This window comes from Taeniopygia guttata, chromosome 20 (assembly GCF_048771995.1).
Source record: "Taeniopygia guttata chromosome 20, bTaeGut7.mat, whole genome shotgun sequence".
NCBI classification, from domain to species: domain Eukaryota; kingdom Metazoa; phylum Chordata; class Aves; order Passeriformes; family Estrildidae; genus Taeniopygia; species Taeniopygia guttata.
In genome coordinates, this window is record NC_133045.1 from 3640702 (window position 1) to 3667827 (window position 27126).

General features: G+C 43.4%; 1 protein-coding gene across 1 annotated transcript in view; it reads left to right on the forward strand.

Moving 5' to 3' along the window:
- TRPC4AP (transient receptor potential cation channel subfamily C member 4 associated protein) overlaps positions 1 to 27126 on the forward strand; it is a 34532-nt gene that overhangs the window by 2697 nt on the left and 4709 nt on the right. Inside the window, exons 2-15 of the mRNA XM_030289013.4 lie at positions 8014 to 8142; positions 8394 to 8510; positions 9373 to 9430; positions 10399 to 10454; positions 11961 to 12089; positions 13177 to 13378; positions 14886 to 15074; positions 16095 to 16237; positions 20354 to 20485; positions 21175 to 21233; positions 23901 to 24002; positions 25318 to 25401; positions 25697 to 25787; positions 26313 to 26453. Coding sequence (XP_030144873.4) covers positions 8014 to 8142; positions 8394 to 8510; positions 9373 to 9430; positions 10399 to 10454; positions 11961 to 12089; positions 13177 to 13378; positions 14886 to 15074; positions 16095 to 16237; positions 20354 to 20485; positions 21175 to 21233; positions 23901 to 24002; positions 25318 to 25401; positions 25697 to 25787; positions 26313 to 26453 — 1632 coding nt within the window. The remainder of the gene's footprint in view (positions 1 to 8013; positions 8143 to 8393; positions 8511 to 9372; positions 9431 to 10398; positions 10455 to 11960; positions 12090 to 13176; positions 13379 to 14885; positions 15075 to 16094; positions 16238 to 20353; positions 20486 to 21174; positions 21234 to 23900; positions 24003 to 25317; positions 25402 to 25696; positions 25788 to 26312; positions 26454 to 27126) is intronic.

Genomic DNA, 27126 nt, shown 5'->3' on the forward strand with positions numbered 1-27126 from the left:
GTTTTGGGTCATGTGCTGCCTGGACTGCACTGCTGGTGTCCTGTAGGGAGGGGAAGCCCTTCTCAGGATGTTAATTCAGGGAGACTGGGGAGCACAGTTCCGTGCTGGGGTGCCTGCCGTGGGCAGCAGTGGCATTCAGCCCTGAATAAAGCTTTGTGTACTATTCTTAGGTGATCTCAAGATCCATTTTTGTATGAGGAAAGTAGGGGCTTAGCTGTGAGCTGGGAAGGATCCTTGTTGACAGGCCTGCATCTAAAAGTTCATCACTCTGATCTTACAGGGACATAGAAGCATTTTTGACAGCAACACCCCCTGAATATCTGGCAGTTTTGAGGTCAGCTGAGGCTCTGAAATCTGGATCCGTGCGTGTTCCTGCTGTGCTCACCTACCCAGAGCCCTTGGCTTCCTCCTTGACAGTTGGTGTCTTGCTCTGTTATTAGTAATAAATTATTCAGAGAAGGGCAACAGAGCTGGAGAGTCAGTCATATGAAGAGTGGCTGAGTGAGCTGGGAACGGGGCTCAGCCTGGAGAAAAGGAGGCTCAGAGGGAACATCTGGCTCTGCACAACTTCCTGACAGGAGGGGACAGCCAGGTGAGGGTCAGGCTCTGCTCCCAGGGAACAGGGACAGGTCAAGAGGAAAGAGCCCCAGGCTGTGCCAGGGGAGGTTCAGGTTGGACATCAGGAGGAATTTCTTCCTGGAAAGGATGGGTCAGGCATTGTCAGGGGCTGCCCAGGGAGGTGGTGGAGTCCCCATCCCTGGAGATGTCCAGGAAACAACAGGACATGGCACTCTGTGCTCTGAGCTGGGTGATAAGGTGGGGATCAGTCACAGCTTGGACTCTATGCTCTTGGAGGCCTTTTCCAATCTAAATGATTCTGTGATAAGAAGTTGGTTAGCTAAAGCAGATTTCAGTAGATACTGCCATTATTTGTTCCTGTATCCATTTTATCCATATTGCTGGCATCAGCTGCTGCCCTGCACACAAGCCTCAGTGTTGGTATCAGATTGCATAACCTTGGATCAGGGTTTGCCCTGTCCTGAGCACAGAGCCAGTGCAAGGGGCTGTGCAGGTACTGGTGAACCAGTGGCAGAAGAGCTTTCCAGAAGTTACACATTTCTAATAAGGAAGAATATTGCTTGTGAGGGGCCTGGTGTGTTGTCCTTGGGGCACAGCTGTGGGACAAGTTTTGTGCTGCTGTTCCTTGAAAGCTAAGAACACTCTGGCTCAGCTGATCGAGCTCAAATCTGCTTAGCAAGAAGTGCACACTTAATCTGCTGCAAGCCAGCTGTGAACAACATGGATATGGCATGAAACCAGAAGATATTTAGGTGCAGCTCTGGGAATCCCTGTGGACAGAGCAGTGTAATAATGGACTAACCAGGGATTTGTTGCCAAACTAACATGCTCCTGCTGCAGTCCCAAGAGCTGGGTGTCAGCCCGCTCTCACTCTCAGGATTGCCAGGGCTTAGCTGAAACAATCAGAATGGAAAAAAGGAGTCCATTTTTCCAGCTGTATTTCATGCTTTGCTATCCCTAGGAGCAGACACTTCCCTTAGCAGGATAGTGCCTATTCACTCTGAAAAAATCTCTGTGGAAGGAAAATATTTTCTTTCTCAGACATCCAGATTTCTACCTCCTGCCATTGCAGGTTATCAGCAGTAGTAGCTTTCTAACCCTGAGAAAAGATTTTGATTTTGAGTCAGCTTTTTGTTTCCTCCTTACAAGAGCACCAACAAAACAACATTCATGTGAATATAATCCACTTGAGTAGCTCTAATTGTGTGGGTGTTAGCAGGCTTAGGCCTCTTCAGGGGAGGACAGTGAGGGAGTGTTGGAAACCCTGGACATGCTTTTGTTATATAACAGGACCAGAGCTCTGTCATGCACTAGAAATGCTCAAAAAGTGGCTGTGTTTGACTTAAGCTGTGCTGGTGTCTGATTTTTTTATGTGGCTGAAGATAAGTGAGAAGAAAAATGTAGATGTGATACTCCTTATCCCTCTACTTTTTCTTAGATGGCCCTACAGATTTTGTTTTCTTTCAAAATTAATTTAAGAAGAAACTTAGGAAGCTCTGAGGAAAAGCAGTAACTGAGAAGTTAATGTAATTTTAATACAGTTACACTTACTAGTTCATCTCTGAGGGTAAGGTGAGCAAAGCAAAAATTACTAGCTTTGTTCTGATTTGATAGATCCTGTGGTGGGTTTGGAGAGCTGCTGATGTTGGAATTGTCCCACTCTGGAATGTGCTGTGGGGATTGGAGATTCAGGAGACCTGTTCCTTGTCTTGGTAGGCCAGCTCTTCTTGCAGTGCTGGTGAGCAGAGCTGTAGTCTGGGAGCTGTGGGAATGGTTAGGCCTGGCTGGAAGCAGTGGCATGTTTTATCCAAGGACACTGTGTCCCTGGGTTCGTGCCTGGCTTTTGGGTTGGCAGGAGGGGAGATGGGGGCCCCCATGCAGGGCTGGGGAGGATGGAGAAACAGGGAATCTAGCTAAGGGAATCTTGATCTGCACTTGAAGAATCAAGGAGCTGGAAAGAGACTGGACATAAGTGCTCTTACAGAGACTTCTCCCAGCTGAGTTTCCTTTTAGGATTAATATTTGTGGGGCTGTGCCCTGTGTTTGGTCAGAGCTCAGCTGGTGAGTGACCGCAGTGCTCAGCTTCTCCTTGGAATGCTTTCCAGAATGGGCCAGCAGCTGTGTTCCTGTAATCTGCTGTGTTAAACCAAAACTTGCAGGGTCATTTGCCTTGGTTACAGGCTTTAGTGGGAAAAGTAGTGTGAGGAAGGAGACAGCTTAGCCAGGCTGATGGATGGTTGTTAGCAACTGGAAAGGAAAATGGAATACCAAGCTGGCATGGTGAGGCACTCCCCAAAATCCTGAATAATCATTCTCCTGGCAGTCTGTCAGAGATGACTTCCTAAGTAATTACTGTTCAGAGGAAAATTAAACATTTAATTGCACAAATATTAGTTTCCTGGGTTTTTTAAAAAGATACAGCTTTAAAGGTTGAAGGAAAGGATATGCAAATACTTCATTTTTATTAAGAATACATAGAAACCATGTGCTTGCATCTCTTTGTTGAGATACACAATCTTGTGTCTGTTTCTTTTTAAACTTTCAAGACATTTAAATATATACTTCAGAAGTGGTCATGGAAAATCCCAAGAATGGAAATTCTACTTTTTTTAAAGCACTTCCAGTCTTAATGTATGGTTTGCAATGAGAAATTGAATTAAGAAAACCTTGTAAGTGATGTGTCATAGCTGTGAAGTCTGTCACAGCAGGAACCCCTCAGTGCTGTGAAGGATGCCTGGACACCTGAGTCACTGGTTTTACTTTCTGAAAGTTGACAGCAAACGCCCTCCTGTAGCGAGCACTCAGCAAGACAGTGTAATGTTTGAAGGGTAAAATGTGAAATAGAGACACAATTTTATTTGGAAACTGTTTGCCCTGCCCTGGAGAGCAAAGGGAGGATTAGCTCTTGGTATTTCTGCTGCTGTCACCACTGCTGTTGGTCAGCAGTTTTGGGAAGACACGGAGAGGTGTCACTGACCACAGCTCAGCGCAGGGGTGGAGGCAGGCTTAGGAAAATCAGAGGTTTGCTTTGTAGGGCAAGGAGTATTGTCACAGGGTGGGAACAGAGGTGGGAAGGAAAATCCTCTCTGGAAAGGGAAAGATTTGGGAGCAACTGTAGCTGCAAGAGATCTCAGGGCAGTAAGGAATGTTTTGGCAATGCTGAGCTCTTGCCAGGGCATGGACACAGAGCAGGGGGGAAGAGTTGTTTCTGTGCTGCTGGAACTGCTGTGCCTGGAGGATGAGCAGAGTGGAGGGGGCAAGTAAAAGGGAAGATAGACTGGTCAAGGGATGGATTTGGGTAAATACCAGTGCATAACTTCATGAAGATGCTGGTATTATTCATAATTATTTTTTGACCATCTTGCAAATCGATGCCATCAAGGGAGGTTTAGGCTGGATATTAGGAAAAGGTTCTTCCCAAAAAGGGTGCCAGGCCCCCCAGGGAATGGGCACAGCCCTGAGGCTGCCAGAGCTCCGAGGGCATTGGGACAGCAGTGCCAGGGATGCCCAGGGTGGGGTTGGTGCGGTGTCTGTGCAGGGATGGGGCTGGGCTTGACAGTCCTTGTGTGGCCCTTCCAAGATGGGACATTCTGTATTCCATATTCTATCATTCCTGAAGGGATTTAAAAGACAGTAAGATTAGAAAGAAATTTAAAATAAATACAGTTGGGTGCAGTGTCTTTTTTCAGCCCTTTGTATACTGTCAAGTAAGGAAAAATTAGCACAGAAGTTATTTGAATTGTAGTTGGAAAGTGTTCCTACAGTAGTTATCAGTCTTTGGAGTCATCTCCTGGGAAATCCTGAGCTCCAGTTCCTTAGGAGATTTTAAAGAGAAAACCACTCAGTCTGTTCTACCTTGCTGTGGGTGGGCTGGTGACACTTTTTTTATCTCTGAATTTAAATCCTCTCCAAGGTGTCTGATTGCCCTTCCAGCAAATCTGTGCTGCCATGGCTTCGAGGCGCAGCTGGAGCGGGGGGGATGTGGATGGTCCTGGTGAGCTGGTGATCACCTGGCTGGGGAACAGCATTCAGGAGACCACAGGTGTAAAACCAGGATTGTACAGACAGCTTTGCACTGGGACATAGCTTGGGAGCTCTGGATGAGCTGGTGTGTGCCACTGTGTTTGCAGGGATCAGCCTGGAACAGAACCACTCCGGGGAGCCCCAGTGTGCTGTCCTCGGGTTTCTCTCTTTGTGAGCCACAGCTGGGATGTGTTGCAGCAATCTGGGACTGTGGGACTGTGGAGTCCTGGTGTTTGTACCAGTTTGGTTTGCTGTACCTGGCTCTTACAGAAGTTTGTGTGCTGCTGCTCCTGTTTTCTCAGAAGTGATCCTTATTCTGTCATGTCCTAACACCAGTAAGGCGTGACAATTCCAAACCCAGCTGCCAGCACTTGGGGAGATCCAGGCTTTTCATGGATAACTCTTGCAGCTGGGCTGCTACAGCCTCTCCTTCTTGCTAGATCGTATGTAACTTCTCAAGTTTTGTTGCAAGATTTCAGGTATTTTATCCAGAGCTTTTCCATGAATGAAGAAAATCAGTGTTTGGATTGCACTTTTTGTACTTGAATGAGACCAGAAAATTCCACAGAGGAAAGGAGCCCCAAAAGACTCAGTGCTGGTTTTGATGACTATTCAGTAAAATTTCCCCAAAAAGAAAACCATTTTTTCTTATAAATGAAAAGCATTGACTAGCTCTTGTTATGGAAAACAGGAAATGCAGTTTTTAACCCAAATGGCTGTGAAGAAAGACAGCTCCACAAAGTCTGATTGAATTGTAATCCCTTCCCAGAATCCAAAAATCTTTGCATTGGCAAATACCACCCAGCCACAATGGAAATATCCAGAGCCAGGGTAGCCTCAAATACAGAGCAGGGACCACAAGCCAGAGCTTGCAGTGAAACCAAAGATGTGTTAAATCAAGAGAAAGAAAACCTTTTAAATTTTTTTTTTCTTTTGAAAGCAGAGAAAGATGATGAGAGCAAGGAAACATTTGCTTCATCCTTTCAGAATTTCAGTTCTGAAAGTTTCCTGTGGCTGCCTCTCAGAGCCTGGGGCAGGGAGAGGAAGCCTTGCTCGTACAGAAATGGGAGTGGAGCTGGCTCAGATGGATCCTGCCCCAAACCAAGAAGCATACATGTGATTAACAGTGTGGTGTTAAACCCAGCACAAGGTTTTAATGTTAATTAAAGGCTTTTGGCCTTTCCTGAGAGCATTTAAGTGCTGAATTCTGCTCTGTGCTGCTGGAACCTGTGATTGCAGCCTGTGCACGTCATCCCTGCCTGTGGTATCTTCCACATCAGCTGGAGCTGGAGAGTTGGACTCTTTCCCTGGCATTTTGCTGTGTGTTCTTTGCTCTTTGCCCAGCAATTAATCCTGTTCCTCCCACTGCCTGTAGGTTTGTCCTCCTCCCACACCTGGGATGAGGCAGTGGAAGAGCTCCTTTGGCTCACTCTGTGCTTGGTATCTCAAGGGGAAAGGAATCTGTGACTTCTGAGGAGCTGACCCAGAGCCCAGATTATGAGAAGTGATCTTGGCTTTCTGGTTTGGTCCTCTGCTATTTCTCCTGCTCAGAAGGAAAGTGTGTCGTTCTCCAGCAGGGCTGGTTGATTCCTCTGATTCAGAAAGCAGGGAAAAGTTAAAAACGGGAGAGAATTTTATGTTCCAGGTGTGCTCATTCTGCTTCAGTCACTGCTTGTAGCAAGAAAACCTGGTACTTCAAGACCCTTGAAGTTCTTATTTACCTAAAAATTGAGGCATTTCATCAGGAAAGGAGTCCTGAGTACTTGGGAGTCTTCTAAAGATGATGAGGACCCACATATGCTACATTGCCAGGCTGAGTTCTCAGCTTGAATCAGTTTTCTGGTCTTCCTGTATAACAAGCAGAGAAAAGGGTTAAATTCTCAGTCAGGAGTTGTAGTATATTTGCATATAATTGTCTGATCAGGAATTGAATGGCCCTTTGGAATTGTGCACTGAGCTGTGTCTGAGAACGATGTCTTGGCTGGAAAAATAAGCGAGATTTAAGCAGCTGGGAGGGAAATGTCACTTACCCACAGAAAGGTGCAGAATGAGAGCAGCTTAGGGGTTTGGGCCTGGGAGTAAGAGCAAACCCACAAATGTGTCGGGGGAGGCTCAGGCTGGAGATCAGGGAAAGGCTCTTCCCCAGAGGTGCTGGCACTGCCCAGGCTCCCCAGGGGATGGGCACATCCCCAAAGCTGCCAGAGCTCCAGGAGCGTTGGGACAGCGCTGCCAGGGGTGCCCAGGGTGGGGCTGTTGGGGGGTCTGTGCAGGGATGGGGCTGGGCTGGGGGATCATGTGGGTCCCCCCCAGCTCAGGACATTCTGTTTTCTAAGGTTTGCCTTGAGGTGCTGACCAGAGGATTGGGGTTTTCTTTATTTTGTTGTTTTTATTTGGAGGGTACATAAAACATTTGTAAACCCAGCCAAAACTCCTGCTGGAATTGTTGTCTGCTTTACCTTCTCCTGTGTACAAGGGTAAGTCCCTGTGTTGGGGTTGGTGTAGGTACCTCTGAAGTATCAGAGAGGAAAGGAGTTAAAGTTTGGTCAGCATTGACTGGATGGTGGATTTTAATTGACTGTCCTGAGCTCTTCCTTGACAGATCTTCTGGCATTAGCCTGGAAGTATTCAGGCTTCGAAGCATCTTTTGTGGATTTTAAGCAGAATATTTTAGTCTTGTGGTGCTAATTTTTTTTTTTTTAGGTGTTAAACACAGTGATGAATATTAAGATTTTTTTTTTAACTTTAGGGAAAAAGGAGAAACATTGACGAAAATTTGGACAGCTATAGTAGCAAATGCCAAGTGTTCTTTTTTGTGGTTGTAGCCTGTTTCTCAGGATAATCCCAGCGTTGTTGTTCTGCTGATTTAGTTGGTGATCTCCTTTTACAATCAGCCCAAGACTACAGAGGGAATTTTCTCTCTTTGATATGTTCCTGCTTGTAAACCTTTGTGGTTTGGGTTATTGCTGTGAGCAATGACTTCAGGGATTTGGCTGAGGAAATACTCCTTTCTAGCTGAATGCATCAAGTAATGAAGCCTTCCCATCCTCAGCATTCTACACCTTAGACCATGTAATTTGAGATAGTGTCAGGGCACCCATTTCCTCCTTCACTGACCTGTCAATTGGAGTTCTGCTACTGGAATTGTTTAGAGACTAATGTGTTGCCATTTTAAATTACACTGTCAATATAAAAATACAGAATGAATTATGGACTCTAAGTGACATCTGCTTTAAGCCCTGTGCTGCTCAAGATACATTACATCTGTAAAATTCTACAGCTGCCTGTCCTGGATAAGTTGCTGCGTGAAGGAGGTACTGGATTTTGTGAGCTCTTTTTCCAGGAGGGTGATAAACTTATTTTCCTGGTTATGAAGCATTGGACACATGGGAATCACATCCTTCTTTTTTGCAGATTACAGAGGCCTTGCTGAAGGAGAGAGATAAACAGGCAAAGTGGAATGGGATCCCCTTGCTGTTGCAGAAGCTGTATGAGCACAGCCACCCAAACAGCGACTTCTCCCAGTGCCAAAGCATCCTGAAGGTACTGGCTGCACCTTCTTCCTAAAGCTTTAGATAATTTTGTTGTGACTTTCTTTAAAGTCTGCTGTGATCATACTGTATTAATTTTTTAAGCTGTCTGCATGATGGTATCTGTCAGAAATTGGCTGGGAAGTAAGAGCTGGGGTTACAGGTAATGAATAATCAGTGGATCACACCGATAGCAGAAATTGTGTTTATAGTGATGAACAATTTTCTGTTTGAACCATCTCTTCATTTTTCTCCTACATGTAGGAAATTTCTCCCCTTCTCTCGATGGAAGCCATGGTTTATGTCACAGAAGACAGAAAAGCTGCTCAAGAGTCCAGTTTCCCAAACACATACACATTTGATTTGTTTGGAGGAGTCGATGTAAGTGTGCTTTTTCAGTATGAAAAGATCTGCATGATAATCATCCCACTGAAAAATCCCTTCAGTGAGGTCTTTGAAGCTTCTAAATGCAAGTTACAGGATGACTTTACCAATTTAATGTTAAGCATTAGAATTGTGCCACTTTCTGTTAATCAAAATAGGAAAAAAAAAAACAGTGGCATTTACAGTAGTTCTTGCAGAAGTCATGAGTTCCTTTTGTTTGCCAACTTTCATTTTTAAATGAAGTGCTGTTTTTTTCAAATGTTTTAAGCCAAACCAGTGGTGTAGACCAGAGCAACGAAAAATCAGTTCTACATCAGTCAGAACCACAGTCCTGGGCTTGAAAAGCTGATTGTATATTCCTTAAACAATAATATAAATATAAATACACATACAGGGCCCTGTACACAAGCAGTGGCTTTTTGGTGCTAAGATAAAATCTGGAGCTGCTAAATTCTGTCTGGACCTGAAATGTTTTTGAAGCCTGGCAGGATTTAGGGAAAGCCTTCACAAAATTTGCATCCCTTTGCAGATTATTGCTTAAGATTCCTTATTTTAAGAGACCTGTGATCACCATCCTTGATGTTATCTGGAGGCACGTGAAATTACATTCCTTGCAAGCTCAAATTATTTAAAACTTACCAGTGGGAGATTATTTTGTACAGCTCTTACTGTTTCTTCGGGGTAAATGCAACTATAATTTGTCAATAGGATTTTGACACCAGTGGGGGTTTGATTGTAGAGCCTTCATTATTCACCTCTGTGACTTCAGCAGAAACAGCTTTGGGTTTGTCACTGACAAATTAATTGGTTATTTGTATGTCAGTGATCGTTCCCTTAATTCCTTATCTTATTTTTACAGCTTTTAGTAGAAATCCTCATGAGACCAACTCTTATTACACAGAAAAAGAAGCAGAAAAGTAAGTAAAGAGATGGTTTATCTCTTTTTCTTTTCCCCAATTTTGCCTGGTGCTTCTGTTTCAGACAAAAATTGTTCTATTTTTCTGTTATTCCCTTTCCATCCCAGCAATTTCCTGTTGATTCATTTAGGAGTGAATCACTGGTTTCTTTGTTCTCCCTGGTACTGATTCGTGCTGGGATTTCGGAGAGTCACCTGTTTTGTGGCACAGTTCTGGAGCTTCACGCACTCAGCACAACACACTTGGCTCAAAGCACTAAATCTGCAATCAGTGGAAACTTCTTGTTCCTGTGGCTACAGCTACAGTGCAAAATTATTAATAATAAGCCACAAAACATTGTTTATATAATGGGAGCTACAGAGATTGTAAGATGAGTAGATCAAGAAAACAGCACGCTTTTTGTTACATGACTGCTCATTTCCACATTGCTGTGGGGAGAGGGGGTGCAGTGAGTGCAGCTCAGCTTTCCTGCTGGAGCAGCTTGGCTGCACTGATTCCATTTCCCCTGTGTGGGATTCTCTGCTTCCCTGAGCCCTGCAGAGGGAAGGGAATGTCATGGTGCACCCTGTGCCCACTAGCCAGGGAACTTCAAAGGTGAAGTGCCTTGAACTGGAGCTTTAGGCAATTGCAGATCTGTACTGAAAACATATTTTAAATATTAAAATGTTGTGGCAAAGCAGATTGGAAGGTTTTCTATGAAGTCCAGGTGCTGAGAAAACACGCATGAGTTTCCAGTGGAGAAAACTGCATGAACTGACATTTTTTCCCCCATAGAAAAATAATTTAGCATGTAAAGAGGTCGGGTGCAGAGTGTTTCTTGTGGCTTCTATCCCATAAGGCATTTGCATGTATTCTCTGAGCTGGCAGCCTGAAGTTGTCACCCATCCCATAGTTCTCTGTGTCCCTCCCATGCCAGTGGTGATTCTTGGCAGGGAATGGCTGCTGACTGTCTGCTCTCTCCTTTGCAGTAAGTGATGACCTCATCAAGGACTGTTTAAGCATACTGTACAACACCTGTATATGTGTAAGTACAACTCTTCTGGTCACTTTTTACATGTGCTGCTTGATAAGACAATAAACAGACTCTTTTAAGTATAATTTAAACTTACTCTGAAGCTGTACATTAAAATTCCTTCAGTTAAATACAGCATCACTCTGTATTTTGATGTCTTGCTCAAATAAGTTGTTTTCTGACCTACATTGCCAAGCTTAAGTTCCCTTGTTTGGATCTTTCTGTCTCTGTATTTCCATAGGAAAGCTGTGCCAGCCTTTGTTATGTTACAGCTTAAAATCTGAAGCTGAGAATGGATGCCTGTTAAGCCCAGCCACAGCTGGTCTTGTTCAGAATTGGGGCTGGCACAGGGTTTTATATTTGATCCTACAACTCCATGTGCTGGATTTTAGTTCAGTTCAGTCCAGTCGTGGCAGATCAGTGCAAAAGAAGGTGCTGGGTTAAAGGCCTCTGGAAATACCTCATCATTAAAATCCTGAAGCTAAAAGAAAAGGCCTCAGATTATGCATGCAGGGAACATCCTCAGGATTGTTTACTTCATCACACACCTCATTATGCCATAACCTAGGGAACACTGTTTAACAAAAAATTTAAAAAGAGACAGTTAGTGGCTTGGAACTCTTCCAAAAACATCAGTCTAATCTCCAGAGTTTGAGTCTTACTAGATCATGTCTCATTGATAAGGATCTGTGTACACATGGGAGAGGGAAGAGAGGGAACACTCTCCCTTGGCTTGGCTGATTTATTTTTTTAACTGCAGGTAATGCAACTTTTGCAAACTGAGGATAGCATGATATGCTAAAAAATAAGTTTGTAATTTCTAGACTAGCTGCTCTGTTTTAATTCACTTTGGTATTTGCTGGGATTGGATGAGAGGTGCCCAGGATCACAGAAATGGTCTGTGGGTAATACTAGCTGTTTTTATGCTTACCTGTAAATATTGGGGAATTATCTTTGCTAGTCTGGTTCTGTGAGCAATGGGAATGTGTCTCATGGATAAGACACAGCTTTGCAAGGAGTGAGTTCTAGGAAAGCCTGGCTGTGCTCTCAGCAGAGCTCAGAGCTCGGAAAGGCAGCCTTAAACTTGGATTTTCTTGCCTCAGTCTGACTTCAGGGTTTGTTCTTTCAGGCCAGTGCTTGATGCAGGTTGCTCAGACAGCAGTGCTGAGTGTTCAGGAGGTGCTGTGTGTGCAGACCATGACCTGGAGCTGGGCACAGTTTGTATGGCAAAGCAGAGCCCAGCCCCTGTGCTGTGTGCCCGGGCAGGATTTCCTTTAAATTCAGACAAGGAAACAGCTGCCTTGAGGTGAAGCCTCTCATTCATTCCCTGTTATTGCCAGTGCCACGCTGACTCCTAACCAGGACTGGAGATGGTTTTGGTTGCCACAAACACAACGTTCCCTGGTTTCAGGAGCAGCTGGCTCAGCACCACATCATCTGTAGGGCTGTTCTGCACATGCTGTGCCGTGTGGCTGCTCGGGGTGGGCTCTCACTGGCCCTGTGTGTGCTCCTTTCCAGACTGAAGGAGTCACGAGGCGGCTGGCAGAGAGAAACGACTTTGTGTTGTTCCTGTTTACACTGATGACAAACAAAAAGACATTCCTACAAACTGCAACACTCATTGAAGATATCCTGGGAGTTAAAAAGGTTAGTTACTGCTTTCTTAATATCATTTGGTTAGCTTTTCAGCTCACTGGAGCAAAGAGCTGTTTCTCTGCAGAGTTGCTGAGGATAGTCCTCCAAGCTGCCATTCTCACTTCTTGTAGGTTATTTGAAACCTGCCTGTTCACAGTGGTAATTAACTTCAATCACTTCTCATAAGGAAGCCAAACTATTCCTGTGGTGTCATAGCTGTAGTGCATTTGCCTGGTTCAGAGAATGGTGGCAGCTGTGTCCCCATGGTCTGAGTCATTAACGAATAGCCCATGTTACAAAGAAAATGAACCTCATAAAAATTCAGTGTTCATCCTTGCCTGCTGATTGTATTTGACATATTTCACTTCTCTTCCTCACATCTGGCAGGTTTGCTGTGCATTCCTGGGTGTTTGTCACCTCTCTGAGAAGTTGTAGGCTGGGGACACAGGGCACTTAAATCTTCTGCACAAACCTGGTTATTGAACTTACTTACCTGCACCATTGCAACTCAGTGCCCCGATGAGATGCAAGTAAAATACTCGAGGTGTAACCTTGGGAAAACCTTTATTGGAAAGAGTCTGTGTACATTTTGTTGAGAAGACCATGAGTCTGTAACCTGATACTTTATTATTTAGAACAGGATTGAGGTTGATGTTCTTCCTGAAATAGGAAACAAGCTTAGTTTATCTGAATATTTTTTTTTCTGAAAGCTGTTTTCAACATCTGTTTATTAAAAAGAACTCCTGATGAAAAGACTGAGAAATAATTTAGAAATTCTTATCTGTGAGTTTCAAAGAAAAGAAAGGACTGGAAAATAAAATTGAAACATCTAATACCTAAACATAATTTATGTATTAAATTAGGCTGTGGTTTTATGGGTTTTTAGTTTTAAAAGGCCCTCACATTTTTGTAAATATAAAAATAGTATTTAAAATCTGGATATCTGTACTTTTGGAATTGCTAAGCCTGACAGCTGTTGTAAATGCCAGCTGCTTCTCCTTTGCTACACTGGAATAACCCAGAGAGCTCCCCAGGGAGGATCTGGCTGTGTTCACTTATTGACCATCCCGTGTGACTGAGCTGGTGTTGCCTCCTCCAGGAAATGATCCAGCTGGATGATATTCCCAACCTGGCCAGCCTGGTGTCCAGCTTTGACCAGCAGCAGCTGGCCAACTTCTGCAGGATCCTGGCTGTCACCATCTCGGAGCTCGACACGGGCAGTGATGACAAGCACACACTTCTGGCCAAAAATGCCCAGCAGAAAAAAAACTTGGGCCCTTCCCGAGCTGAAATTAATCAAGGTAATTGTTGTGCTGTAACAAATCAGAATAATCTCAGCCATGTATAAAGTTTTCCTCTTCTCAGCGTCACACAGTGTTGTTTCTGAAAGATACTGAAAGTGTTGTGTCTTACAAAGCATTTTTCTTGATTCACTCCCCTCAGATTGTTTCCTAAAAATAATGTTTCCTGTTAGTGGAACTTTGTAGCATTTGGTTTCATGTGGTGTTGCTAATTAGGTGGGTTAATTTCTGTCATTTCAGCATTCTCTGAGTGGCTTAAAATAATTGGATATGTTTTCTGTGCCTTAGCCACATCCATAGACTTCCCATTAGCAGCTCTCAATAATTCTGTGTCCTCCATAAAATATGAATTCCTGAACTAAAGCTGCCTGCAGTGTGGTTGTTGTTGGAGCAGCTCCTTCTCTGATTTTATCTGATGTTGTCCTGAACAGGATGTCTTTATCAAAAAGAGAAGTGTGTTTAATATTAATTACGTTGCCTGGTGTTTAATATTAATTGTGTTGCCCTGTGAGGCTAATTTCAGCCTTAACTTTAGGCACAGTGCAGCTTTCCTTATTGTGCTGAGTACTTCTGAGGTGCAGAAGTCTTGCCTAGAAGGATGAGAAGGAATTGAAAAAGTTCAAATACCATCAGATGTAGAATCTGCTGTTTTCAGCTCTTGCTGTGCTGAAAAACTTTTGGGCTTCTGAAGCAGATATTTGCATAGGCCCATGCCAAGCAAATGTTTAGCTAATCATTTTTTATGGGCACAATCAGAGACTTGATTCTAAGGCTATACAGTATATTCTGTTTTTAAAATATTATCATGGAGCTTATTCTTTCAGAGATGCAACCTTTTCATGTAATGTTCATGGCCAAATTCTTTAACCTTTTCTCCTTGCTCCTGCAAGTGGGAAGTGAAGCTTTAGCCATGTATATTTAATAAATAGGTCCTGTAATTAAGTTTTTCTTGAAGGCAAAAATGCACCTCCCCAAACATTTTGCAGAGCAGTGACTTCTGTCTTTGCACTGCTCTTTCTGAGGGTGCAGCTCCACAGTTGAAACCCTCTCACCTGGGGCTGCTGTGGTGTTTTCTCCACCTGTTTTGCTCCATGAGGAGCTAATTCAGGAGCCTGGCACTTGAGAAGCTGTCAGCTTCCCTCTCCACTGCTGCAGGGAGCCAGTTCAGTCACTACAGACCAGCACCACAGGAGGGAAAATGAAGGAGGAAAGGGGAGGTGTAGCTGCCCCTTCCAAAGGCTGCTGCTTTATTTCTGCCAGCTTAGTTTTGAGCCAGATCAGTAGCTTGATAAGACTGGAGAGCAGCACTGAATTATTGCTGGGGTATAGATGCTCTCTTCCAGTCGTTAACAGGAGAGTGTGCTGAGTTCTTTCATCTTCAGTTCTTTTTAACCAGATCTTTTTAACCACACACTTCTGTATTCCTAAAGTAGATATGCTGGTACCTTGTGGTGATCTTGAATTGTAATAAAATTATTTCTCTCTTTTTTCTTTTTTTTTTTTCCAGCTACACTTCTGAATATTCCAGGCTTCATCGAGCGGTTGTGCAAACTGGCCACACGGAAAGTGTCTGAAACAACAGGGACTTCCAGCTTCCTGCAGGAGCTGGAGGAGTGGTACACCTGGCTGGACAATGCCCTGGTGCTGGATGCACTGATGAGAGTGGCAAATGAAGAGGCAGAGCAGAGCAGTACAGGTACCTGGCTTGCATCCCTCCACCCACCAGCAGCTGATGCATGTCTTAACCTTTCCTTGTGTTTCCTTTCTTAACCTTGCCATGTGTTGTTTTTTCCTTCATCTGGTCCTGATTCCCCTTTTCTTGCATGGAGGGCTCACATATCAACATTTAGGTCTGACTCCTGTTTTGTTCTCATGTAGCACTGATTTTTTGATTGAATTAAAATTAGCCAAAGGAGAGACCCTCCAGCAGTGTGTGCCCTTTGCATGCCTAGCTAACACTGAAATGCTGTGCATCCTCAGCCCTAACCTCCTCTGCAGTGATTAAAATAACCCTCCTGAGCTGAGTGGCTTCACCAGCATTTTACTCAAAAACTTTGGCTCACAGCTTTGGGTTCAAATGCTTTATACCAAGCATGTGGCCCCTTCTTTAAAAAGAAAAGGTAGTTCCAGCTAAATTAAATAAGTTAATTGGAAAAAAAAATAATTGCTCCAGTGGAAGTTAATACAACCTTAGGAAAATGCTTTGGAGCACATGTGTGGTTTGTTTCTTCATCCTTTGGTATGACAAAAATGCAATGTATGTCTGGTAGAACTCAAAGTACTTCATATTCCTGTTTCTGCTCTTAGCTGTGTAATTCTTTCTAAGGTTATGAAATTTATTTAACCGTGGCCTAAGAATACTTGTACTGAGGTATGAAATGAAAGTAGATTTAATAGTAAGTGCTTCTGATAATCTCCCATCTACTTTTATTACCTTTCTGCCATGCCCTGGTGCAGTAGTCTGTTAATTCATTTAGGTGAGCCTGCTTATTTTATGGAGATGCTGATTTTATTGCCTCTAAATTTTCAGCTATATTTTTTCTCTAGCACGTAATTCAAATTGGTTATTTGCTGTACATTACTATTTTTAGTTAAGAAGAACATTCCAGCAGATGTACTGTTCCTGTATCTGCAGTGTTCAGTGTAAAAGTAACAACTGTAACAAATCCTTTTTGTTGAAGCTGCCTCAGTCTCACATCTTTGCCATCTTTTTCAGAGTCTTCAGATGAGAGTGGACTGGCCAACACCTCCACAAGGACACAGCTGCCCCAGTCCATGAAGATCATGCACGAGATCATGTACAAGCTGGAGGTGCTGTATGTTCTCTGTGTGCTGCTCATGGGCAGGCAGAGGAATCAGGTGAGCCCCAGTGCGTGCCCACACTCACACTCGGTGTCTCTTTAAACCTGAGTGAGGTCATGGACACAGAAACACCAGGGTACAAAGCTGGGCAGTCCATCCTGGCAGCCTGGCCAGAAAACAGGCAGCATTTCCCTGGGAACAGCTGGGGCAGGGCTGCTCACACACTGCTCTGCAGAGCTCTGCTCTGGTGCATGAGGGATGCAGGAGGATGCCTCCTGTGTCAGGAGCTGTGTGGGTACCTGGGTGATGCAGGAGCTGCAGTCAGGTGTTCTCCCTGCTCCTGGTGCCTTGGTGACCAGTTTGGATGGAGCCCCTTCAGGCCTTACCCTTTGGCTCCTTTCACTTTTGATTTTTGCAGCATATTGCCATGACTTAGCAAAGTGTGAGCATGCTGTTAAACTCCCAGCTGGGAAGGTGCACTTCAGTACTGCCAGCACTGCTCACTGCCTGCAAATCTCACTCATCTGTTCCTTTGCCTTTCTTCCTTTTGAAATGGAAAAAACAAAGAAAATTCCCTACTTCACACAGGCTTATGAAGAACCAGTCACTGCAGCTCAGCTAGGGTTTGATTTAAATGGGTCAAAAGCAGGTTGTGAAGGGAAAAGCAAAGCAATCCTTGATGAGGTTTTGACAGGTTTCCAGCTTTGGCAGTCTGCTCAGCTCAGCAGAGCTTGGCATAGCAGGGCCATTCAGAGGTCCTGGACACACCAAGCTGGTGTGAGTTATTTGAAAGCTGTTGTGTCAGGCAGGGGTTGGAGCACATTTATCTGGAGTGTTTTGTTTTCTCTCAGTAACCTCCCAGGTATCAGTCACAAGCACCCCCCAGGGCAATCTCCTAAATCTCTTAATCTGAATACAGGTGCAGTTATAGCTCAGTCCCAAACATAACCCACCTCCCAAATCCACAGCAGAGCTTGTGGACCTCCCATCCCTGGAGGTGTCCAAGGCTGGGGCTTGAAGCAGCCTGGTCTGGTGGAAGGTGTCCCTACCCATGGCAGGGGAATGAGATGGGCTTTAACATCCCTTCCATCCCAAACCATCCTGGGATTTTGTGATTCTGAGCAGACACTTGGCATTAAAAGAAGGAGATTCTGCATAAGAGGAAGCAGAGGGAACCAGTAATTCTTGCAGACACCACAGTCGCTACCATAAACAGCTCCTGATCATGTTGTCATTCCTTTTAGAAGTGCTGTTTCTGCTAGGTATGAAATAAAATGTAAACAAAGCCCAAAACACAACTGAAACTACCAGAACATGCATCTATTGGAAGGACTTTTTCTTTTCCATTGTATCAAGGCAGATAATTCATCCCTGCCTGAGTTCCCCACAAGAATACAGGTTTGTAGATTCTGCAGAAATTGCTTGCAGCCTGCACTCATCCTGTTGCTGTTGGAGGGAGATGGAGGTGCTGGATTCTTTCCCTCCCTGGGTCACTTCTGTTGTGTGTCTGTCAAATGTGACAAGGCAAAAATCTGCTGCTGAAGCAGCTAGCTTTGAGGATGAACCTACGTTTTAATTTCCTGGGAACACAACTCTTACCCTTCATCTGCTATTTCTGCTCCTCTGCAGATGGGGAAACTAAGGATCAAGGTAGCTTGCAGTTCACTTCCAGGACTGATTCAGGACTGGAGTTGAATTCTTGGAGGATTTGAGTTACTGCATTCCCAAACACTTATTGTCCAGAGCCAGGGTTTTTTTAGTTTGTTTGTTTGTTTTAGGGTTTTGTTTGGGTTTTGTTTTTGTTTTGGGGGGGGGGGGGGGAGATTGTCCCTGTTTTGAGAAATCCTCTGCCTTTAAAACACATGCTACATCTTTGCTAATCTGCATAAGACTTTTGTGGCAGATGTGACTCCCCTGCCCTTCCTGAGAGCCAGGCACAGGCAGGGCTGGAGCTGAGCTGTTCTCCATGGGAAGCTCTGGAATGCAGGCACAGCAGTGTGCAATAGCACCCTCCAACAAGCATTTCAGCTGCTTTTTGCTCTCTCTTTTCTTTGAAGGAAAAAAGAACAGGATCTGTTGTACCAGTCTGAGCAGCCAAAGAACTTGCTGGTTTTAGATTGGATTCTTTTTGCATAGAAATTTTATTAAGGGCATCACAACCCTGCTTCAGTCTGCTGTAATAATCAACATAATAGTCTGGCATTTGCTGGAAGCAAGGTGCAGCCTCCCAAACTCAACCTGTCCCCAAATGAATCTCTGAATGCTTGTTTTAAACTTGATTGTTGTCTAATTTGCATAAATTGATAACTGTGGTAGCAGTGACTTAGCTCCTCCTGTTGCCATGTTGGGGATGATCTCACCCTTGGGAATAAGTGATGTTTCTCTGCAGATCTGGGCCTTTGCTGCCTTCTCATTATGGTCACACCCTAAATTACTCTCCTTATGTATTTTTCTAGGCTGTCCTGCGTGTCTGTGTTGTGGTGAACAGCCATCAGCTGATTTCCTTGCTCCTGCTGTAGGGAGCCACACTGCACACAAAGAAACTCAGCTTAGCAGAGACAGTTTTAGTGTTGAGAAAGCAACAGAGCAATTCCTGTGAAGCTGGATGGCAGCAGGAAAAAGCCAAAGTAGCTTGAAGGTTGAATATAGAGCAGGGATTGTCTTGGCATCCTCAGGCAGAGTAATTGTAATGAGTTTGGGCTCTGGGAGAGAGTGCTGCAGAGGCAGTGACATGACTGAAGAGCTTGGTCAGGTGAGATTCAGAGCTGAGCAAACTAAACTGCACAGGTTTGAAATCAGAGTCATTTGGAGAGGAGCAGATTCAGGAGTTGAAACAGAGAGTTGTTCCTGTAGTGAGGGGTGAGGCTCTTGCAGGCAGCTCATGCTCTTGGCTTCCTCCTGTTGTGCCTGTGCCACAGAGGGACAGGGACACTACAGGGAACACTTTGTTCAGAGACATTCCTCAGAGCTGCTTTTGTGACTAAACCAAAGTGTCCAAGAGTGTTTCAGAGTAATGGAGCAGCAGAGGCCTCCAGGCTCAGAAGTCTGTCAGGGCAGCATGGGTGGGGTGGGAAGGAGCTGGATGCTCCTCAGGTGTGTAATTGAGGTGTTCAGCAACAGGAATGTGACTTCCATCAAGGTGGGACAGCTGGTGCTACAGCCAAGAGGAGTGCAAAAAGCCATCAGCTGTGCTGCAGACTAGAACTAAAACCTATAAATCAGCATCAGCTTCAGATATTTTGATTCATTCAGGTATATGAGTAAATAGAAAAAAGTAGATTGATCTGCTTGAAATGCTGATGGTCACAGATCTGGATCCTGGGACAACCTGGGGTATTTTTAAGTAATTGTGTTTGTTGATTTTAAGGAACATGTCCATTACTTGGACACTTAATTTTTGCAGAATGTTGTATATTCCAGTCATGTGGTTTTCATTTGAAACCACATCTCAAGGAATAATGCTTGTAGTAAGCCTACAGCTAATAATACAGCTTTCTGTTTCCCTTACTCCTCATCTTCTAAATTCTTTATATCAAAAGTATCCCAGCTTGGACTGAAGCTGTTCACACCAAAATTATTAGCTTTTTTATATTAATAAAAAAGATGTACCAGGCAGACTGATAAACGAACCTGAGCAATTTGACTTTTTTTTTTTCTCTAAAGTTCAGCTTCTCTTTAACCTGAAGGAGTAGTGTGGTGTGGTTGTGTTCCTGCTGGACTCTGCTCAGGACTCCTGCTCAGGTCACGAGAACAAAACCAATATTGGATGGGTTTTGTTGTCATCAGAGGCCTGCCTGAGCTGCAGCCGTGTGTCTGCAAAGGGAAAGGACACTCAGGGGATTGAGTGGCTGCAGAATATCCCCAGCTCAGCTGTTTGGTGTAGGTGCATTTTCAGTGTGCTAGGAGTGATGTCCTGATGCCCAAAGCTGCTTCCAGAGACACAGTGGTTAATTGAAGCGCTGGTGAAGAACTTTATCCTGAAATGTCTGTTTTCTGTTCACATCCACCAAATGGAAACTGCTGCCCTGTGGTTAACACAAACACTTGGTGTTTGAGGCAAGAATTCACATCCTTTTGTTGGAAAATGACATCACTGTGCCCATCTGTTTGCAGGCTACATTAAATCTGTGTTTGAGCTGGAGCAGACGTGTCTGTACCTCTCTTGTTCCCCAGGTTCATAAAATGATAGCAGAGTTCAGACTCATTCCTGGCCTCAATAACCTGTTTGACAAACTCATCTGGAGGAAGCACTCAGCCTCAGCCCTGGTTCTGCATGGACACAACCAGAACTGTGACTGCAGCCCGGTGAGGAACCTCTGCACTTCTGTAGTGGATTTTCATCCTGGCACACAATTCTGAGGAGCTGTGCTGAGTAACTGGGTGTTGTTATCATCAATGACTTGAGATGTGATAGCATTTAGATTTTGGGGGATTATTGATTTCACTGAAGTCTATCTTGGCTCATGTTAGCATTGTAGCAAGGCCAATTTAGCCTCTCCCTTCTCTCCTAATTAGTTTGTTGATTTTAAGGAACATGTCCATTTTGGGAACTGAGAAAGTAAATACGTGGACCCTGGAGGCCAGAGGTAGAAGACAACCAAAATTCAAAGAAATGATACCTAGGAGAGGCACAGAGTACAAATTGTGCTACAGTCAGGTTTAGGGGGTTGGGTTTTATGTTTTATGTTGGACACTTTTTTTTTTTTTTTTTTCCCCAACCTAGACATTCTGAATTGATCCATACAATTATAAGCTTTTTTGCCTTTGCAGTGAGAAGGAATTATTACCTGTTAGTGCATAGGCTTGGAGGCAGTCTCCACTTCTGTTTTGGGAAGTGCAGCCTCTCCATTTATGCCAGTCACTTGCTCTGCTGTCCAAAGGGGTTTGATTTGGAAAGGTTTTCCATTCAGCTGTTTCATACCTGCTTGGTAACAAATGATAGCCAAAAATTCTAAAGCAATGATTTCTTTTTCACCTTTCTTGTCTCCTTTTAGGACATTACTTTAAAGATACAATTCTTGAGGCTTCTTCAGAGCTTCAGTGACCACCATGAGTGAGTATGAGAAGCTGTGGTGGGTTGTAGCTTGGTTTGCCTGGCTGTGGTTCCAGGTGTCCTGGGCACAAGGCAGGCTCCACACGAAGAGAATGTTGTGCTGTCCCTAAACTTCATGTTCCTTTCAGCTCTTGCTGTAACAGCTTAAGAATTTGCTCTGTGGTGGGCATGTCTGAATATGTCTGGTGTGGTTAAACCCAGCCCATTTTGTTTTGTGTTGAGCTGAAACATGTACAGGATGAGTTAACACTTTCTGGCTGAAGGAATAAGGAGGCAGCTTGCTTCTTTTTTGCCTTCTACCCAGAGCTGACAGTGAGCCAGGGAAATAGGAAGAAATCTCCTGTCTGTCTTCAAAATAAATCCTTAGGAAAACTTGGGTGTGCTGGAATAGTAGGAGGGGTGGTGCAGTTTGCTTGGGGTTATTTAATATTTAGTGCTGTGCTGCTGGTACAGAGGTGTTTGAGACTTGTGGAATTGCATCCTGCATTCCATCTGATCCTGTTGCTCTCATTCAGTCCTGGGAGATGGTTCCACTTCCTCACACACTCCTGTGTTAGAGGCATGTTGCACTTGAGGTGCTGCTCATTCCCAGAGCCAGGCTGGTATTTTTGTGCAGGATTTTAGTCCTGTTGGATAGATTTCAAATCTCAGCCTTTTTGATTGTGGAATATTAGCTTTGAGAATGCAGAGCTGCTGGACACAGACAGGGAGGGAATGCTGACCTGTTGTAAATCCTTCATGCAAGACATTGTTTGCCTGGGAATTGCTCCAGGTTTTCCAGTAAAATCTCTCAGGTGATTTTACTATTTAAGCAGCTGCTACAAAGATCTCAGGCTTGTTTGAGCAGAAAACAGCTCCCAGCTGTAACATTTGAGCAAGTGGAATGTGTGGAATCTGTTTGGGGGGGTTTAAATAATTACACAAACTTTCTATGAAATCACAGATAACACAGAGTTAACTGAGGACAAGATGAGAGCAAAGTACACTTATGCTGATATTTATTCAGTGAAATTGTGTCCAAACCAGATTTGCAGAGATGTGTATTGCAGGGAGAGAAGGGCTCTGTTCTCATTGCAGAAACCTGTTCAGTCCACATCAAAGGAAGCTGTTGAAGATTATTTTAGTTTGGGGTGACTTTGTGTGGTGGAAATTTTTTTTTTTTAATTTGTGTTTTTAAAGAAAGGCTTAGTAGTTTTTTGTTGTTTGGTTTTAAGGTAGTTTATTGTAAGTTATTTAGAAGATTGGTTTTTTAGATTGATGTGGTTTGGTTAGTAGTTTAAGTAAAGGTACATATATTTTTTTTTTCTGATTTTTGATTTTTTTTTTTGCTTTTGGCTGTTGTTATCTTTTATATGGTACATTATGTGATAAATGTTTATCTTTTTTTTTTAATACTTATTATTTATATTAAATAGTGTTTTCTATTTTAAACTAATTTGTGAGTGCTAACATTATTAAAAATATGGAGGTAAAGAAGAAGAAAGAGGAAGGATAGGACTGGCTTAAATTTTTTTATCTTAAAACTTTTGACCTCTATGTATAAAATAGAAATTTCTTTGTATAGGTATTACAATTCTTCTGTATAGTATTAAATTTTTTATTTTTACTTTGTGATTATTTCTACTATAATATCTAAATTTTTGTGACTTTTTGTCTTTCTTGTGAAGTTGGTAAATCATTTCTTGGCTTAAATTTAAAATTACAGCTGTTTTCAGCTGTCTGCTAGGGTTTTAAATGCTTCTGTCTTGGGCTTGGAACTTTTAAAAATGTCTGAGGGACATTTTGAGTTCCGACAGGAAGCTGTACACAAGAGCACCAATCTGATGAGGGTGTTGAAAGCAAAAAGGAGCCTCACACTCATCACTGCATCCTCTGCCCCCTGAGCTTTCCTGAAAAGGAATCTTTGCTGTCTGATTTTGAACACTTGAAAGCAGAAGGACTCTCATGGAGCACACTGCCATTGGGCAAAGGGGACCCCTGGACTACATTTCTACTCTGTCAGATTTATTCTGCAGTTAGTTCACTTTACAGACAAAATAATTTATTTTCATTATGAAAAGTTCAGTATTTGATAAAGAATTCATGTACATTCCTGGGATCTATATCCATTTTTATTTGGATCTTTACTTTTCATGATGTTTTTAAATATTTCCGGGGTAAAGTTTGCTCAGATAATAAAATACCAGGATGACTGAGTCCTTTTTTGCAGTTTCTGCTTTCTTACTAAGAAAGAGATTTATTACTTAAAAAGCACAATCACTGCAGGGTAGAGAAAAACTTCACGAAGCTGTGAAAAAGTTTGCTGGTTTGTAATTATTTTGGTCTGAAATTCAGCAAAATGTTGCTTAGATTTTTTTTTTTTAATGAAAAAAAAGAAGAAAATATTTACAAACCATAAGATCCCAAACAAGTCAGCAAAGAGCCATCATCTCAAAGCTGGTCAGTGTTGGGAGTGGCATTTGGTAAATTTTGGAGGAGGTTTTCCCAAGCTGCAGCTGGCTGGCCTGGTGCAGGGAGCAGAGTGGGAATGCTGTGAAGAGCAGCCAGGGGAAAACAGCTTGCCCAGTCCTGCAGCCCTCGCAGATCTGTGGCTCTGCTTTTCATGGAATTGCATTTTTGCCTGTTGATTTCATCTTGCTTTTCTCCCCTCCTCCCCCGCTGCTTTAGGAACAAGTATCTCCTTTTGAACAGCCAGGAGCTGAACGAGCTGAGTGCAATCTCCCATAAAGCCAACATCCCTGAAGTGGATGCAGTGGTCAACACTGACAGGTGAGAGGGGATCAGGGTCCTGGTCAGGAATTTTTGGAAGCACTTAGACTGGCAGTTTGGCATCAGCTGTTTAGTTTGACCTCTCTGTCCACCACACTTTGATTTCAGTGACTCCTTTCAGTGGGAGGTGTTCAGGTTTGTGGGATGTTTTTGGTCATTAGCAAACCTCAGGTGTGCTCATGCTCAGAATAAGGTGCTGTAGAAACAAAAGCAACTTTAGAACCCCTAAAAAGAGGGTTTGAGCTCATGGCTCAAACTTCACTAGGATGTGCTGGCTCTGCCTGCCTGACCTTCCTCAGGTCAGGCATTGCAGACAGACCTGGAAAGTAAACTGTGATCCCTCAAATCATTTAATTGTTCTGGCATTCAGGAGCAGTGTGTGCACACATAAATGTCCATTTCCTGACTGCATGAACACATCCAAGTGTCTGCCCAGAGTATTTTAAGAGCAGCTAATAACCAGAATAAGCTAAATTAGATTAACATGTTAAACCACTTACAGAATCACTTCTGTTGCATTTGAGTATCTGTTAGATGCACTGTTTTGATCTAATAATCTCTTTTAATACATGATTCTGGTGTATAAAGCTCAGCAGAGAAGGTTGCTTGCAGAATTTATTTTGTCAGAATACTCCCAGGGTATCAGCAGGGACTTGGTCTGCACAGAGCAGATTTACCTCACTCCAAAAGGGAATCTCTAAGAGGATTTCTAGATTACAGTTATTATCATAATACTGTGTCTAATTGGGAAGAACTTGGGGTTTTTTTCACCCGTAGCATTTAGTTTTCATGTTGCTTTTCTTGATACATGAGTTCAAGGCATTATTTCTGTATGAGTTTAATGCAGGTGGATACTCCACCAAAGGTGTTGTTTGATACAAGTAAAATTGCAGTTTTACAGCCTAATGTAGCACACAGCTTTCCATACTCTGCTCTGCCTCATAAATGGAATTTAGACTTTCCTTTACATTTTTTTTTGGGGGGGGGGGGGGGAAGGGGTTTCTTTCATTCTTAAGCTCAAATGTAGTATTTTATTTTCCTATCTCTTGATTCACACAAGGTGTGAATTGCTATATCTGAAATCATTAAAATTCTGAGAGAAAGTTTTTATTTTGGACATATTTGGAAGTTGTGTTGCAGATATTTACCAAGGGCAGTGAGGAGAACTCCTCTCTTGGTAGAGCTAGCACAATATTTGTACTGTGTACTTCAATACTGAGATTTTGATCATCAGGAGCTCTGGAGCAGTGACTGGGTTCAGTGCTCAGTGCTTGCTCAGCCCTTCCACTCAGCTGTCATTTCTCACCTGCTGCAGGAGCCTTGTCTGTGATGGGAAGAGAGGTTTGTTGACCAGACTGCTTCAGGTCATGAAGAAGGAGCCAGCAGAATCCTCCTTCAGGTGGGTTCCTTTGCCTGTGGTGAGGTGTTTGAGACCCCTGGGATGTAGCTTTGGCTTTGTCCAGCGTAGAGCAGAGAATGTTGGAGAATAGGCTGTGGGAAGGTCTGGCTTTGCTGTGCTGTGGTGGCAGTGCAGGTGTGAAGAAATCACAGCCAGTGATTTTCTGCAGGGTCAGCAGGTCTGACTCCAGCTTCAGAGTGGAATGAAACAGATCAGAAAACAGGATTGAAATTGCAGTTGTGATCAAGGACTTCCCTTGCCCCAAAACTAACACCTCCTTTCTTCTCTTTGTCAGGTTTTGGCAAGCAAGGGCGGTTGAAAGTTTCCTGCGAGGCACCACGTCCTATGCAGACCAGATGTTCCTCCTCAAGAGAGGACTCCTGGAGGTAAGGAGGTTTCTGTCAGGCATCCTCCAGAGCAATCAAAAAGGATTTATGTGCAGTGAACCAAAAGTGGATAAAAATGTAGTGTTAAATATTACCATGGGTTTAAAACTCAGCAGGGAAATGAAGGCCACTCAAGCTGTCCCCTTGCAGTAGTGGGGGAATAAACACTCAGGGAGATAAGTCAGGGTCTCAGTTTACTGGAGAAATCACAGTAGATGCAGCAATAATAATAAATGAAAAACTGGCCCTTATTCATGTGTAACTGTGATAAATACTGGGAAGACTTAAAAAAATACCTGTGAATTCTGCTTGTGGCAGCCACATGTGGCCATTTGTATAACCTGCATCACTGGGAGCTCATTTTAACAGGAGACTCATCTGAATCATTGTCTTTAGTTTGGTATTGTGGCATACACTCACCCAAGAACTTGCAGATAAATGCTTTAAATACTGATGAAATCAGTCTGTGTTGTGCTGCTGGCTAGGACTAAGCTGTGGCAATAACATGTTTTCCTCCCCTGCCAGCATATTCTCTACTGCATTGTTGATAGTGAGTGCAAGTCACGGGATGTGCTTCAGAGTTACTTTGACCTTCTGGGAGAGCTGATGAAATTCAATATTGATGCATTCAAGAGGTTCAACAAATACATCAACACAGATGAGAAGGTAAATATTTGTAAAAGCTGCCCCTATGGCTCAAATTACACCCTTTTAGAACCAAACATAGCACTAAAACTTGGATTAATTTGGGTTTGGTGTGGTTTTAGAGCTTGGGGCACAATAAACATTAAGGGGTGAGTTGCCAAAGTCTCTCAGTGTTTTCAGCAGTGCTCCAGCTGTCCTGAGACAGTGCTGGGCTGGTCAGTAAACACTGTCCTGGTCCATGATCAGGCAGGGCTAAGGTCAGGCTCAAGGGTAGCAGAACATTTCCTGTGAAGTCACCAGATTTGTGGTTAAGTGATAGTTGTGGACATTGAGACAGCTCCAAAAAATCTTTTACTGGAGCTTGCAGTGGGAATTCCTTTGTGAATGAGGCTTTAAATACTTGATACTGCAAACAGATGTAGATATTTGATGCTATTTGAACTTAGAGATGTTTTAAGAAGCCATGGCTTATGTAATTAACTATAAAATTGAGCTGCACATGAATGGACAGCTCTATGCAAAGTGGTTTCATGCTCTTGTGTACTTTTGACATTTAACATCAGCTGGTGGGTAGGTTCTGAATGGCCTTATACTCTTGCTTTTGCTACTGTCATTTTTCTCTCATTGCTGTTAAGTCTGGTAGACCTTGGAGATGAGATGTATAAATGTATTTAAAAGAAAACTATCTCTATTT